General features: G+C 42.7%; 1 protein-coding gene across 50 annotated transcripts in view; it reads left to right on the forward strand.

Annotated features, from left to right (window-relative positions):
- Positions 1-15,341, forward strand: part of ANK2 (ankyrin 2) — a 559,252-nt gene that overhangs the window by 507,523 nt on the left and 36,388 nt on the right. For all 50 annotated transcript variants that reach the window (XM_043545376.1, XM_043545385.1, XM_043545350.1 and 47 more), the window contains 5 exons: positions 107-311; positions 2,578-2,674; positions 7,689-7,917; positions 11,111-11,236; positions 13,866-13,988. In XM_043545376.1, coding sequence (XP_043401311.1) covers positions 107-311; positions 2,578-2,674; positions 7,689-7,917; positions 11,111-11,236; positions 13,866-13,988 — 780 coding nt within the window. The remainder of the gene's footprint in view (positions 1-106; positions 312-2,577; positions 2,675-7,688; positions 7,918-11,110; positions 11,237-13,865; positions 13,989-15,341) is intronic.

The raw sequence follows: 15,341 nt of genomic DNA on the forward strand, positions 1-15,341 counted from the left end.
ACGACTTGCTATATAACACTGGCAGGGGTCAGATACATTCATTTACATCTTCATTAAGCTACATTTCCATATTGTTTACTCATTTTTATCTTGTTACTTTGGAAAGGCCCAACCTATGCACAATGAACTTGTAAGGAAGATTTTAGGGAACAAGGCAACCTTCAGTCCTATAGTCACCCTGGAGCCAAGAAGGAGGAAATTCCACAAGCCAATCACAATGACTATTCCTGTCCCCAAAGCCTCCAGTGATGGGATGATGAATGGTTATGGGGGAGAAACACCCACTTTAAGATTACTATGCAGCATAACAGGTAGGCTTAGTGCACCAGAGTTTTGTATGTGATGCAGACTCTTGAGATCACAAAGTATTGTTGGTCAAATGTATTAAAAGATTACATTGACATAAATCTCTGTAAAATCTTTGCTGGGGGCTGTGATATGAAAATAAACTGCATTCATTCCACTGGAGTGGAACTGATATTTCACCACTTGGGAGAACAGCAGCAGTATTGTATATTTTTCTCCATGCTGTATAACCCCATGCTTTTCACTTCTTAGCATTTTCTTCATTGGTTCTGTTTATGGAGCACCATATTCTGGTCAATGATGTCCAAACATTCATGACACATAAGGAAACACAATCAATGTCCCAGAGAGTTTAGGGCCAAATTTGGAACCCCTGATTTTCTTTGGTCAGCTCGTCCCATTGAAATCAGTTATGAGTAACTGCTCATTAATATGAGTGAGGGGTTCCCCAACTGGCATATAAAATATAATACGACAGATTTTTCTATAAATGTGCAAAATATTCTTCTGCAGAATTAATTCTGCTGAAATAAATAGCAAAACTTGAACTTGAGTCTAATCAGAATAATTGGAAAAGGAAGTTCTATACACTAGAAATCACAAATTTATTATGATAATTTCTTCCTCCCAAGTACAACTTCAGCAGAGTTGTTACTGGGATAATTTCCCACTATATGGGTAAAGAATCTGGAATGAGCAGAAGTTATGTTTTTCTCCTTCTTAGCATTTGCACAACATGCCTCAGGTGGCACGTGATCAGGATTCATTACTGAATTTGGTCTGCTGGTTAGATCATTAGTTTTCCTGGCTTGGGCTGGGTACTGACAGGAAGTGTGACATGAATGCTGATTCATGCCCCCGTTATGTTTAGTTATGACATACAGTAACTCCTCACTTAAAGTTGCCCTGGTTAACGTTGTTTCGTTGTTATGTTGCTGATCAATTAGGGAACATGCTTGTTTAAAGTTGCACAATGCTCCCTTATAACGTTGTTTGGCAGCCGCCTGCTTTGTCCACTGCTTGCAGGAGGAGCAGCCCATTGAAGCTAGCTGGTGGGGGCTTGGAACCAGGGGGGGCGAGCAGCTGCCCTATCAGCTTCCTGCTCCCCTAAGTTCCCTGTGCGGCAGCTGCCCATCATGCTATCAATTGCCGGCAGTTCAGCTGTCCCTCAGTCCATTGCCATGTGCTGCTCCTGCCCTCTGCCTTGGAGCTGCTCCCGGGAGACTCCTGCTTGCTGTGCAGGACGGGGGGACAGAGGGGAACTAATGTTAGAGTGTCCCCCTCCCCCCTGCTCCTGTCCCCTGCTTACCCCTTCTCCATATAGAGCAGGGTGGGGACATGACAGGGCTCAGGAGGGAGAGAGCTTGCTGGCCGCAGCTGCTGTCTCAACTTCCTGATATACTTAAAAAGGCAATGTACTTACAGTGATGTCAGCATACTTAAAGGGGCAATGCACGTCTCTCTCTCTCTCCCACACAAAGGGTGTGTGTCTCTGTCTGCCATGCTGTCTCTCCTCCCTCCATTCGTACTGCCTTGCAGAGTGTGAGGCTACATTAACAACAATGTGTTAACCCTTGAGGGCTCAGCCGAATGCTAGTTCATCATTTAGCCATAAGGCATTCCCTGGGAAATATCTTACACCCTCTAACTTCACCACCTCAACCAAGCTTCACAGTCATCATTGCTGTGTACAGTATTAAATTGTTTGTTTAAAACTTATACTCTGTGTGTGTGTGTGTGTGTGTGTATATATATATATAATATAGTTTTTTGTTTGGTGAAAAAAAATTCTCTGGAACCTAACCCCCCCTATTTACATTAGTTCTTATGGGGAAATTGGATTCGCTTAACATCGTTTCACTTAAAGTCGCATTTTTCAGGAACATAACTACAACGTTAAGTGAGGAGTTACTGTACAGAAAATTTTAGCCTCATCTTTTTGCTTTACTATGTCAGAGGTTTGCATTTAGCTGTAAGTCCCATACAGTTTCAGATGCAGTTTGAAAAGATTGTTTCCAGAGCTGTGCTTCAGCACTCATCGTTTGAGAAAATGAATATTGGTTTATTTGGGCAAACTCTCTCCTTGGCTAAATCCATGCAATCCTGTTAACATCAGTGGCGTAACATCAGGTGTAACTGAAGGAAAAACTGGGCCTATTGTTTACAACAATTTGAAACATGCTACAAATTTCCTACAAAAAAGAGGGCTGGGATTTTGCTTGTTTTTAAACTATTATTTTTATTTATTTATTTATTTATTTATTCTTTCAGGTGGAACTACCCCTGCTCAATGGGAAGATATTACAGGAACAACACCATTAACGTTTGTCAATGAATGTGTTTCCTTCACAACAAATGTGTCTGCCAGGTACACACACAGCAAAACATCTCTGTTAAACTGAACCCTTTAAATCTGGTCCTTTTTAGTTCCATGCATTTCTCGCTTATATCTAACATCTCTTTTGGAAGGGGTTTAGTTTAGTTTAGTTTAACCATTATCTTCTATATAGCAGAATAAGCTCATTATTTTAAACTGTTTAGTGGCAAAAGATAGCCACAGTTCAACAAGGTACTTAAGCATATGTTTAATTTTACCCATTGAAGTCAATGAGACTACTCAAATGATTAAAAATATGGGCGCTCTTAAGAACATTGCTATAGCATGAATGATTAGACCCAGAGTGCATCCATCCAACTGGGATGTGAGAGGAGATTTTATAATTGGCCCAACTGCATTCATATGATCTTTTATGCCTGAAGATGGTTTTTTTACAGACATATGTGGGATTTTCAATGTTGTACTTGCTGAATTAAATGGGAATTTTATTGTAGATTTCAGTGGGTGCAGAGTTGCAGTATCAGTGAACCCCTTTGAAAACCTCACCATGGTTTTGCCTGATAGGTGCTCCTCGACTGGGCAGCCAAAAGTCCTTTGTTTAAACAGTTAATTGAAGATTCATCCAGGGAAAACCCACCAGGGGAAAGAGGTTGCTTCTGTACTTGGTTTATAATTTATAAAATAATATGTTACTTCCAGCAAGCTCCAAAGAATCAGAAAGCGGAGAGGAAGAACTTGTATAATGACCTGGAAGTGGTCCTGTATGTAAATCACAACATGAGACACAGTCTACAAACTGAGTGAAGCTTACATGAAAACGAACCGCAGTAACACATCCTTCCATTTGCAAACAAAGCAATTGCACACTAACTCATTCTAAATTAATTCAGCTAGAGTATCTGCCTATCTGCAGATTTTGCTGCATTGCAGATACAACAGAGACATGATTTTAGCAGCTGTTCAGTGTCACCGAGGTGAAATACTTTCCTGATCAGATTCATTCTTCTGAGTAACTATAAACAGAATCTTCAAAAGAATCTATATTTTTATTAACATATGGTGTTTATTATTATCTGTTATTTATATTACAGTGGCACTGAATCAAAATCTGGTAGGCCCAGCAGTGGAATATTTTTAATAGTGAGGGTGTTGAAAGTCAGCCCCCTTACCTTTGTCCACCGCCGCCAGCCCCCCCCCGGGCCAGAGTTGAGGCTGGCAGCCGGGACACAGGCGCGGGACCAGCAGCATCCCCCTGCATGCCTAGTTCCCGTGCCTTTGAGGCCCAGACACACATCTAGGAAGATACAGTTCCTGCCCTGAAGATTTTTTAATCTATGAGCCCGGTCCTTCAAATTCTTGTGAGTAACTTCACTCATGCAACTTGTCCCATCAGGTTCAATAGAAATATTTGTATGAATAGAGCTACTCATGTGTGTATATCATTGCAGGATCAGAAGCTATTAAAACAGAGTGTCAGGTTCTCACCCCTGCTCAGAGTACTTTGCACAACTCCAGCGCTGCAAAACAGTTAGGCTGAGTCATCAGGCTTCCTGGGGTTTCCTTGGTGTGGCAAAATTACTAAGTGAGTTAGGGTTGGCATAACCAGTTCTATGCCACCCTTGCTTCCATCCCACAGCATAAAGGCATAATATATATATATAGCACATGGCTAGGGAAAGGGGTGATGACAAGGGAGCAAAACAAAATGTCTGCTTTTCACCAGCAGTGGGCCGTACAGAGCTCTCAGGATCTAACACCCTTTCTGCTGAACCAGTGTTAAAATTGGTGGATGATATAGACAAACATTTGGTAGCCAGACCAGGTACTACTACTATTTTAATTAAATGAATCTACTGACAAGCAAGTCTAAGCAAAACAATGGTAAAATTGAGTCAAGCTTCTGGAGCCTTGTCTAGACAAGGGCTCTGTTGGTAGAACTGGTGAGACATTTCCCCAGTGTAGACAGCCCCACTTGCAATGAAAGCCCAGCAGTGAAGCTTTAAAAAGGTAAGTACCCAAAATGCTCAGTCTCAAATGGATGGGGAATAAACTCTTTTCACTAGAGACCAAAAGAGAGACCTCTTCAGCTGTATTTTGTGTCTCAACAGCTGTATGCAGCATTAGTTATGTTAAAGGTCATACATTAAAGACTTCATTCAATAGTCAGCATTGCAGATTAGACACTGTATTTGAGAGATCCAAGTCTAGAGCTGCACTAGGGTTATGGTATCAACAGCAAGCCCAGATGTGGAAGTTGTTAGTGTGTGAACAATGAGTCACAATTGTTTGACATATAGGCCTTCTACAACAGGGGTTTTCAAACTTTTTTTCTGGTGACCCAGTTGAAGAAAATTGTTGATGCCCGTGACCCAACAGAGCTGGGGATTAGGGGTTTGGTGTGTGTGTGTGTGTGTGTGTGGCTCAGGGCTGGAGTAGGGATGCAAGAGGGGGTCAGGGCTCTAGGCTGGGGGGGTGCAGGCTCTGAGGTGGGACTGGGGATGAGGGGTTTGGGGTGCAGGAAGGGGCTCCGGGTTTGGGGGGGCTCAGGACTGGGGTAGGGGATTGTGGCGCAGGCTTACCTCAGGCAGCTCCCGGTCAGCTGCACAGCAGGGGTGCTAAGACAGGCTTCCTACATGTCCCGGCACCGCAAACCATGCTGTGCCCCGGAAGCGGCCAGCAGCAGGTCTGGCTCCGAGGCGGAGGCGCGCAAGCACCACTCCCCTCAGGTCCCATTGACCGGGAACCAGCCTATGATAGTGCAGAGCCAGTGTTCAGGTGGGGGCAGCGCGCAGAACCCCGTAGTCCCCCCGCCTAGGAGACGGACCTGCTGCTGGCCACTTCCAGGGTGCAGCGCGGTGTCAGAACAGGCAGGAACCTGCCTTAGCCAGGCAGCACTGCCGACGGGACTTTTAACGGCCCGGTCAGCGGTGCTGACCACAGCCACCGCGACTCAGTGCCTTACATTCCATGACCCAGTACTGGGTCATGACCCGCAGTTTGAAAACCACTGTTCTATAAGCTCCACCTGCTCCCTTTTCACTCAGCAAGATATTTAAACCCATGCCTAAAGTAAAATACATGAAGTCAGTGAGCAGTACCGCATGTGCTTTAAAGTTAGCCACAGGCATATGTACCTTTCTGAATTGAGGCCTTAAAATGGTTTTACAAGAATCACACTCCCATTCACAGGATTAAGTCCTTTCAGGCAATGTTTGGGAAATCGGTACATTTATCTAGAATACTGAAGAAGTTGATTGGAATCTTGGCCAATTTCCATTCCATCAGACACAAATTTAGTCTCAGATGTACTTTTTGTCTGCTGTACATGCAATCAAATTTTAAAATGTTCCTCTGTTTGAGCACTGTGGAGGCTTCTCAAGGTAGGTTTGCCTCCCTGGTTTGAGTCAGATACAGTACAGTCTTTCCCCACTTCTGTAAATTAAGGACCTTTGAGTATCAGATTTGCTTCCCCACGTTCAGATGTCATCAGTTTCCACTGTTTAATCAACGAACACATTCAGTGTTGTAAAGAAAGGCACAGCATGAATATCCATTATTGTTCATCTTCAGTTGAGTAAGACCAGAATAATCACGTTTCAAAGTGCATGGTTTGTGGGACGTTGTACCATGTGATCTACAGTAAGTAATAAGCCCCCTGTAGATTGTATCAACTCTGAGGAGTCTTTGACCCCTCGTGAATTCCTCCTCCTTCCTACGGGTGTCAAACTCAACCACGTTTTCCACCCACTCATCAAATTTTATTTAAATGAAATTCCATCAGCTCCAGAGATAAACTAAATGAAAATAACAGCTTTTATTCCTTTCATTTTAAAATATATAACAGGGCATTTATGCTGCTTCAGCTCAGAACTGTACAAGATAGGATTTTTTTTCCACTGCCTTTATTACACAAAGAGCACTCTATTTGTCTCAACAAAGTGTATGGCAGTTGTAATCAAAAATGGTAATATTTCATGTTCTTGCATTTTGAGAAGGGGTAATGTTGCTGTCTACTGACTAGCCAAAAGAGCAGGTGGAAGGTAAGGTAGTTGCTACCACTATGAGTAAGGGAAGTTTTCCTTCTGCTCAACTGGTAGAGGTCTGTTTTTGGAGCTGTGGTACTAGTCCTGGTTTCTGAGGTTTGCATGCAATTTATATAGTGATCTGTGTCTGCTGTCTGCAATACATGGGTCTGTTGCAAGATCACATGAATGAAAGTTGCTTTGTGAGAAATAGTGAGGAATGTTTTCAATGAACTCTGCTGGAGGAAAGTGCTAGAAGTTGGTATTCTCTTGTAAGCAGTTTAAAGTAAGTGGTTGTTGAATAAGTGAAGCCAGATAAACGATGGCCTGTCTTTGATTTAATCAGTTTATAGGCAGGCATATTATCTAAGAAACTATGTCAGGCAGTATGGGCTGTATCATTGTGCAAAATCCAGATAATACCTGAGTTTCCAGGCTTTCATTTCTTGCTCGGGTAAATCTGCCTGGCCATAGTGCAGGAGTTGGTTAGTACTGGGGGATGTTCTCTAGGAAAAGAGTTTCCTTTCATGTCCTATCAGCAGATCATATGTTCTGTTCACTGCTGTAAAATGCAATTTCTTGTCTAGTTGACATGGAGATTAGTAGGGCATATTTTGGTTTACAGCTAAGCCTTAATGACAACAGGTTAAGTGAGCAGGTCTTTAATTCAGCAAGTTACTGTTTATTGTCCTGACCCTGCAAAGACTTCCACATATACTTCACCCAAACTTGAAATCTTTGCTGGATTAGGATCTATATCATTTGTTAAAATTTCCTTTTACCAAGAAAAAATGCATTATGGGTAGTCTGACCCTCATCTCCCCAAATTGATGAGTTTTAAATTTCTATTTTTTTCTGATTTTTTCATGAATAACTGTGGCTGCTTGATGTTACTTGATGTTACTTGATGTCAGAGGGCAATGGTACCAGGACAGTGTCTACACTACCAGTATGGAGATTTGCATTGCTTACATCTTGCTAGATGGCCAATTCCAATAACTGCTCTTCATGTTCCTTCACAGGTTTTGGTTGGTAGACTGTCGACAGATACAGGAATCTGTTACTTTTGCCTCCCAAGTGTACAGAGAGATTATCTGTGTGCCCTACATGGCCAAATTTGTTGTGTTTGCCAAATCACATGATCCCATTGAAGCTCGATTAAGGTGCTTCTGCATGACAGATGACAAGGTGGATAAAACGCTAGAACAACAGGAAAACTTTGCAGAAGTTGCCAGAAGCAGGGATGTAGAGGTACAAGATTATAGAGTATCATTTTTTTGTCTTCATTCACAGTGTCTTGCCACATCTATTTCTAAAATCACAAATTCTGCATGCTATCTGATATAGGAGGCAGACATTAGTATTTAAGAAATGTTTTGTAATTGGATTCAAAATCAAGCTTACATCCTCCAAACCAAAGAATGTGATGGTATATTTTTGTGTGTGGAAATGTATACTGGCCTTTTGAGTCTGCTTTTCTGTTCATAAAAATGAACAGCAATTGCAGAAAACTCTTTTTATACTTTCAAGTTGTATGCATAGTTTACATACCGAGTTGGTTATGTTTTGTAAGCAGAATATTCTGATCTCAGAGCAAGGTGTAAGATAATTCAAAACAAGCACCAAGTTTCAGGCCAGCTCTGAATTGATAGGAAACTCTCATTTCATGTCAATGGGAGCTAAGGTAGGCCATCACTGAGTGCTTTGGAAAATCCCAGTTGTAATCTTTAGATTAAAAGAAAGCATTGGGACGGTGCTGGAATGAGTGGCCTGTAGATGCTTCATTCTGGAGGCTCAGAGTTCCAAGCCCTCGGGTAAAATTTTAAAAAACATGTAAGTGGCTTTGGGAGCCTAGATTCCATTTTTAAAATTGACTTAGGTACCTAGAAACCTAAGTATTATTGACATTCAATGAGACCCAGGCTCCTAAGTCTCTTTTGAGGCATTTTTGAAAAAATAATCTCTAAACTCATTCCTTTACTCCTCATGCCAATAGGATTAGAGAGTATTATATAGGTGGCATTCTCTATCGAATCCAGGGGAGGGGAGTCCTCAGGATACTGTGATGATCACTCCTATGCAAAACAGCAATATGGAAAGGTAATGGGTCCTGCCTTCATCAAACGAACTCTGCTGTGGTGTACAAACAGTGCTGAGGGAGACAGGAATACTCCTGCTGAAAGGCTCACTTTGTTTCTTGTCAAGCAAGAGTAATGCTAGTTTTGGGGGAAGGAGGAAAGATTACAGTGAGAGGGCTATTTCCTGTGGCCCTTAGTGAGGCAAAACTGTCACTGAAGTTGGTAGGAATGTTGGCTAATGAAGGACCGCAGAATTTTGTACACAAAAACAGAGAAATTAGGGCGCTGGGCAGCTACAAGGGAGGGAGATCACCCCAAGGGCGGGTGTAGCAGTATTGCACACCGATGCACACACCTTACAATTTTGTCAGAGGAAGGAGCAGTTTTAAACCCACCTGCGCGCTCTGTAGGAACCCTGTCTGTGGAATCTACCAGGAAGATGTTATAAATCAATGCATCTACCAGCCTGCCTCACCCACTTCCTTCCAGCCCAGGGCTGCTCGCTTTGTAGCCTGTGCTTTCTGACTCCAAGACCTTCAGTGGAATGGCGGGATGAAGGCAGCTGTGCACTGCCAGTAGACATGGGAGCTGCAAGCTTTGTTCAACACTAAGAAAAGCGTACAGTGACCCTTTCTGTGGTGGTCACAGGAGAGCGATTTAATTTTAATTAGCTTTGTGATGTAACCTGTCAAGACAAAATCTTAAATTCCTTGTTATTCAGATAATCTCCCACTGACTCCTTTAGAAGTTTGCCTGAGGAAGGAACTCGAAAAAGCCGAGTAACCACCTCAGGATTCATTCTTTTGCACTTATTAGTCATGTTTTTGATGTTTAAACGATTTAAGCTTTGTAAGGCACATCAAATTTTTTAGAGGATGGGGCTCTGGAGATTTTCAAAGGCTCTAAGAGCAGTTAGGTGCCCACCTGCCAGTTTCCACCGAATACCTATTAATAATCACAAAGATTGTCAACACCTTGTCAGCAGTAGTTGGATTTTGTCAGCGTGTTTACTGTTGACATCAGTGAGAAAAGCCGTGTTCATCCACCAACACCAAGAAGTTAAATTAGCAGGTTTGATAAATATTCATGTTTGATATTGAACACAGAAAAGCCTTTCTGTGTGGATATTAGCGCTGTTTGTTAAATGCTCTTTTACTGGCTGAGTCCACTCCTTTAAATTTGATGACAAGCGGGAAATGGATAAAGCACAGTGCATTCTGCCTCCTTACAAACACATTTTTCTACTCTAAATCCCACCATCCATAAATGATTTCTCAGGTTCAGCATCTGGTGCTAAAGGCTGTGATAGGCAATCTTTTGCAGAGAAGATAGATAAAATAGGTGCTCATTACATTGGCAAGGCTAAATTCTGGGGAGGTAGAGGTAAGAAGTGCTCTTTGAATGTGCTGATAGTTTGTGTGGGGTGACTCCAAAAGCTGTGATGAGATGAGTTCCCTGGGACTGAGGAAGGGTCATATAAATAACTACCAGGAGATAGAAGCAGTATCCTAGAGGCATCCTAGACATTCACTTGAGGCCTGGTTTTCAGAGGTACTGAAGGCTCATAACTTTAGTGGGAGCCAGTGGGATCTGCAAGTGCACAACCCCTCTGAAAACTGGGCCTATGGAGCCCAAGGCAAATCCTCAGCTCTAAGACTGTTCCAAGTAGATTGGACCATCCCGGTCACCCTGCTGCAGAATAAACAAACTATGGAATTATTTGAATTGACCAAGAAGGTAAAACGTGTAACCTCACGATACTCTCAGCCAAATTTGCTACATTCTAGCTCAAAATTGGGATCCTGAGTTTGCTCATGTACTAAGATCTTTCCTTCAACTGTAGTGGTGAACACAGAGTGACTGACTGCTTGAAGAGGGAACAGAGTTAGTCAGAAAAGGGCAGGTGAGAGCTGAAAAGAAAACTGGGGTAGGTGTACTTGTCGTGCTGTGGCATGATGCTAGAGGGTGCCCTGGGTGAGGGCCACTGTATGGTAACCAGTTTAGTGCGGTATGCTGAAAAATGCACACATTCTTGTAAATGGAAAATCTGCACAGATTTACGGAACACAAGGCATCGTTCTCATTTATAAGCACTTCTCACTACTCTTAGTAGATGAAACTAGTATGATATTCAAAATTAGAATTGAACTTAATCATCTGAAATGTGTCTTCACACATTCTGGAAAATGATAGATGGCAACACTAATGCTGAGTGTTGAGATCATTGTATTCTGAAAATTTTAAGATTGGTTCAAATCAATGCAGAATTGTGCTTTCATAAGGATAAATCAAAATCTTGTAGAAATGAATATTGAATATGGCCATTCATATGATTTTGGGGGGTTTCTTTTTTTAACTCCACATAGGTATTAGAAGGAAAGCCTATCTACGTTGACTGCTTTGGCAATCTGGTGCCACTAACAAAAAGTGGGCAACATCATATATTCAGTTTTTATGCCTTCAAAGAAAATAGACTTCCACTGTTCGTCAAGGTAATGGAATAACTTCAGTTATGGACTGTGGTTTTATTCAGGGCTGGCTCTGGGTTTTCAATACACTTGTCAGTCTGGAAAATGTCCATCCCACAGATTCCCCACCTTCACATATAAGAAATTCTGAAATAAGTATTTTGTTGATATGAGCAACCACTGCCTCCTGTTGTCTGGTAGGGCAAACCAGACTTTATTGAATGGTCCCAAATCTGGGTAAAAATGCACGGTATGTGTACTAATCTGTGGCTATATCACTCTCATCAGTGCATGGCATACTTACAGTGATGCATTTCAGTCGTTAATGTTGTCTCTTTTGGAAGACTGCTCTCTATCTAATGAGATGAAGGAACAGCTCCGTTAGTCCTTTTGTTTTATTTTTCGTGCTTTGATTGGTCCATTTGCAAGTGCAGTCCTCTGTTTTACAGAAATACATTGTGACAGAAGGAAACACTTATGCAAGGCAGCAAGTGGATTTACATAATTGGGAAAATCCTCTTAATACTCCTGTATTCTAACTCTGCTATTTATAGTAGCAGATAAGCCTCCGGAGCTCTGATACTAAGTGGTTTGACTGTGGTTCACGAGAAAGCTGCAAATACTGGTCTGCATCACAGACAGGTTGGCTGAATTGTACTGTGCTGGCCTCACTACTTATCACACCAAAATCATATAAATACAGGTGTAGTTCTTCAATTGTTTAATAGGTATTCTTCATCTCTGGGCCCAAACTTACTCCGACTGAAGGCAATGCAAAATGTCCTTTGACTTTAATGTGAGCCGGAATGAGTCCTTTATGTATATTTCAAATTATGCTGCTCATCCACTGCCTTCATAGGGTCTCAAGTGGAGGAGCAAGCTGATTGTGATAACAGCTGTAGACCTACTGGCATGGATCTGCTGTGCTTACACCTACCTCTGACAAATGCACTTCTCTCCTTTTAGAGGGAGAGGTTCAGAGGGCTTCAGTTGCAGTTTTAAGGTGACTCAATTACTTTTGAAAAATGTCAGTGGCACTAGAAACTAGAAACAGCCCATAGAAAAGCACTTTCATAGGCAGTGCAGAGCAGATTTTCACACAATTCTCTGACAATGGGTTTCAAAGCCATCCCTAGGTGATTGTGCCTCCGAGTATTGGGGTAATTCTGTATCACCAACAATGGTGCCAGGGACTACTGGGGCTGAGATTGCTAAACCAGTTATTTCACGTTCTTGTTTAAATTAAAAATGTTTAATGATCTCTGTGATGTAAAATTAATTTAGCTAGTCAGCTGTACAAATGGGGATTACTTGAGAAGTGAATTTTGAGAAAGCATCTACAATTCTAGATAGGTTAGTCATAACCAAGGAACGCACTCTTGTGTCACCTCCCCCAGCCCTCCAACGCAGCCCACTATTGGATGAATATGTCTTCTTTCTATAGAATTGATTCAGCTGTGTTTGTCACATACTGCTGGCTTCACATGGTTGTGACCCATCCTGAATTTTCTAATACAGTCCTGAAAGTATGTCATGTGGCTCTCCGTCCTGTAGACTCAGGTTAATAGACGCATGTAACCACATGGCTATATTTAAGATAGGTTTCAGAGTAACAGCCGTGTTAGTCTGTATTCGCAAAAAGAAAAGGAGGACTTGTGGCACCTTAGAGACTAACCAATTTATTTAAGCATGAAAGCTCATGCTCAGATAAATTGGTTAGTCTCTAAGGTGCCACAAGTCCTCCTTTTCTTTTTATATTTAAGATGAATTTTTATCATTTGGCCTTGGTGAGGAAACCCGTAATGAGGTATAATTCTTTTATTTGTATGTACTTCCCAAGACTATTTACAGAACCTAAAAACACTTCATATTTGAAGTCCTAAATGTTGCATGTCCAGTTCTGCCTTACAGATGTGATACATGGGGATCTTCCAAGGTTTACTTCAAAGTCTCAGAACATCTCATGATCTCATAATTATTTTGTTTCGTTTCAGGGGTTATACGGTGGTCACACTTAAATAACTTGCAGTTTTTTCAGAGATATTCCAGCAGTATTCTCAATGTTAAGTGCACTGATTATGGCTTTAATTGATAAGGTATTTTGAAATGGAAGAAAACTTTTAAGTGTGACCTTTGTCACTCTCTGCCTATAGCAGAGGCTAAATGATCAGTTACTGTCTTTTGTTACTAATGAAGTCAAAGAAGCTGCAATTGATGATAATCTACCTAGGAAGATACAAATGCATGTATAGATTATGGTGGTAGTATGTGTGAATTTTGAAGGTTTTTATTTTATAGATTAATTTTAAAATGACTTAGCATCAATATGTCAATGAAAAACAGAGTTAGTGCTGGTTACCATGAGAGCATAGTCACAGTGCAATTACTGTCTCAAACTGCATTGTGTGAATAAATCATTATTACTGACTTCAAAGTGTCTAAATTGTTTAGCTGATCTCTCCTGTTTTTCACATATATACACATACTCAAATATATAACAAACAGAAACAACAAGACCATAAACATACATCCACATACATGAAGAAGTTTTTTTCCAGAGCTAATCTCTTCCTGTAACTAGTTTTGACATTGTATATGGAATACAGAGTGCAGCTAAAGTACAGATTAAACTTTTATATCTTTGCTGCATTAGGTACGAGACTCCACTCAAGAACCTTGTGGGCGACTATCATTTATGAAGGAGCCAAAATCTACAAGAGGGCTAGTCCATCAAGCCATCTGCAACTTAAATATCACATTGCCACTTTACACAAAGGTAATGTCAACTGTACTATATCAGAGATTTATAGAAGTTTGTGTCTAGGATCATCAGTGTCACCGCACAACCAGGAAATAGGCAGGAGGGCAAGAGATTGTTAAAGACTTATAATTTAGGGCATGTTTTCTATAAACTCAAGTCAATCTATGTTAGGCTGACATACAGCTGCAGTGGTTCATGTCCACACTGCTCACCAGGAGCGCTTTCACTCATTTAAGAGGGGCAGCGTGGGGGACTGAAAGCCAGGGCTTTCAGCTCGATATGCGGCTCCCTGCTCCTCACTGGGAGCCTGGCTGCCCACCTCCCGGCTCCCTGCTCCGCATCAGGAATGGGACAGCCGCACTGGGTTTCTCGATTCCCCGCTCCACACCAGTAGCACGGCAGCTGACCAGACTCCAGGCGCGGAGCTTCCTGCCAGGCACAGCCATGCTCCCCGTGGGGAGTAGGGAGCCAAGAGACCGGGGAAGGCAGCCAGGCTCCTGGTGGGGAGATCCGTGCTTGGTGTCCAGTCGACTGCCCCATTCCTGGCTGGGCGTGGGGAGCCAAGAAGCCCGGTGTGGCTGCTCTCTTCCTGGTGGGGAAATTAGAAACCCAGGGGGGCATCCGTGCTTCCAGCGGGGTGATCTGCACCCAGAGTCCGGTCATCTGCCATGCTCCCAGCAGGGAGCAGGAAGCTGAGAGCCCAGGCAGCAGCCCAGATCAGAGCACGGAGCTGGGAGCCTGGGCAGCAGCCTGACTTGGAGTGGGGAGCTGGGACCCTGAGGGGGCAGCACGGCTTCCCATGGGCAATGGGGAGACTGGGCAGCAGCCTGAGCCAGGAGGCTGGGTGGCAGCCCAGCTTGTAGCGGAGATCGAGTAGCAGCCTGGCTGGAGAGCCAGGAGCTGGCTTCTTGTCAATTTCATGGCTCCAGTGGACAGAATGATAGCCAGTAGATATAAGTAACGCAGTGTCTACAGGGACACTGCATCACCCTAACTATACTGCCATAAGCCCTCTGTCTCTCGTGGAGGTGGAGTTTCTATGTTGGACCAGTAGGACAATTAAGCTATGTCTACACTACTGCAGTAAGTCGACCTATGCTATGCAACTCCAGCTACATGAATAACGTAGCTGGAGTCGACATACCTTAGGTCGAGTTACCACAGGTATACACCGCAGTGAGTCAACAGGAGAAACTCTCCCATCGACTTACCTTACTCGTCTCATCCGGGGTAGAGTACAGGAGTCGACTGGAGAGGGATCTGCTGTGAAATCGGTGGGTGTTCACTAAACCCGCTAAATCGACCACTGGTGAATCGATCTCAGCTATAGTGTAGACCTGCCCTTACATTGGTGGGAGCAAGGCGATA

This window comes from Chelonia mydas, chromosome 4, assembly GCF_015237465.2.
Source record: "Chelonia mydas isolate rCheMyd1 chromosome 4, rCheMyd1.pri.v2, whole genome shotgun sequence".
NCBI lineage: Eukaryota > Metazoa > Chordata > Testudines > Cheloniidae > Chelonia > Chelonia mydas.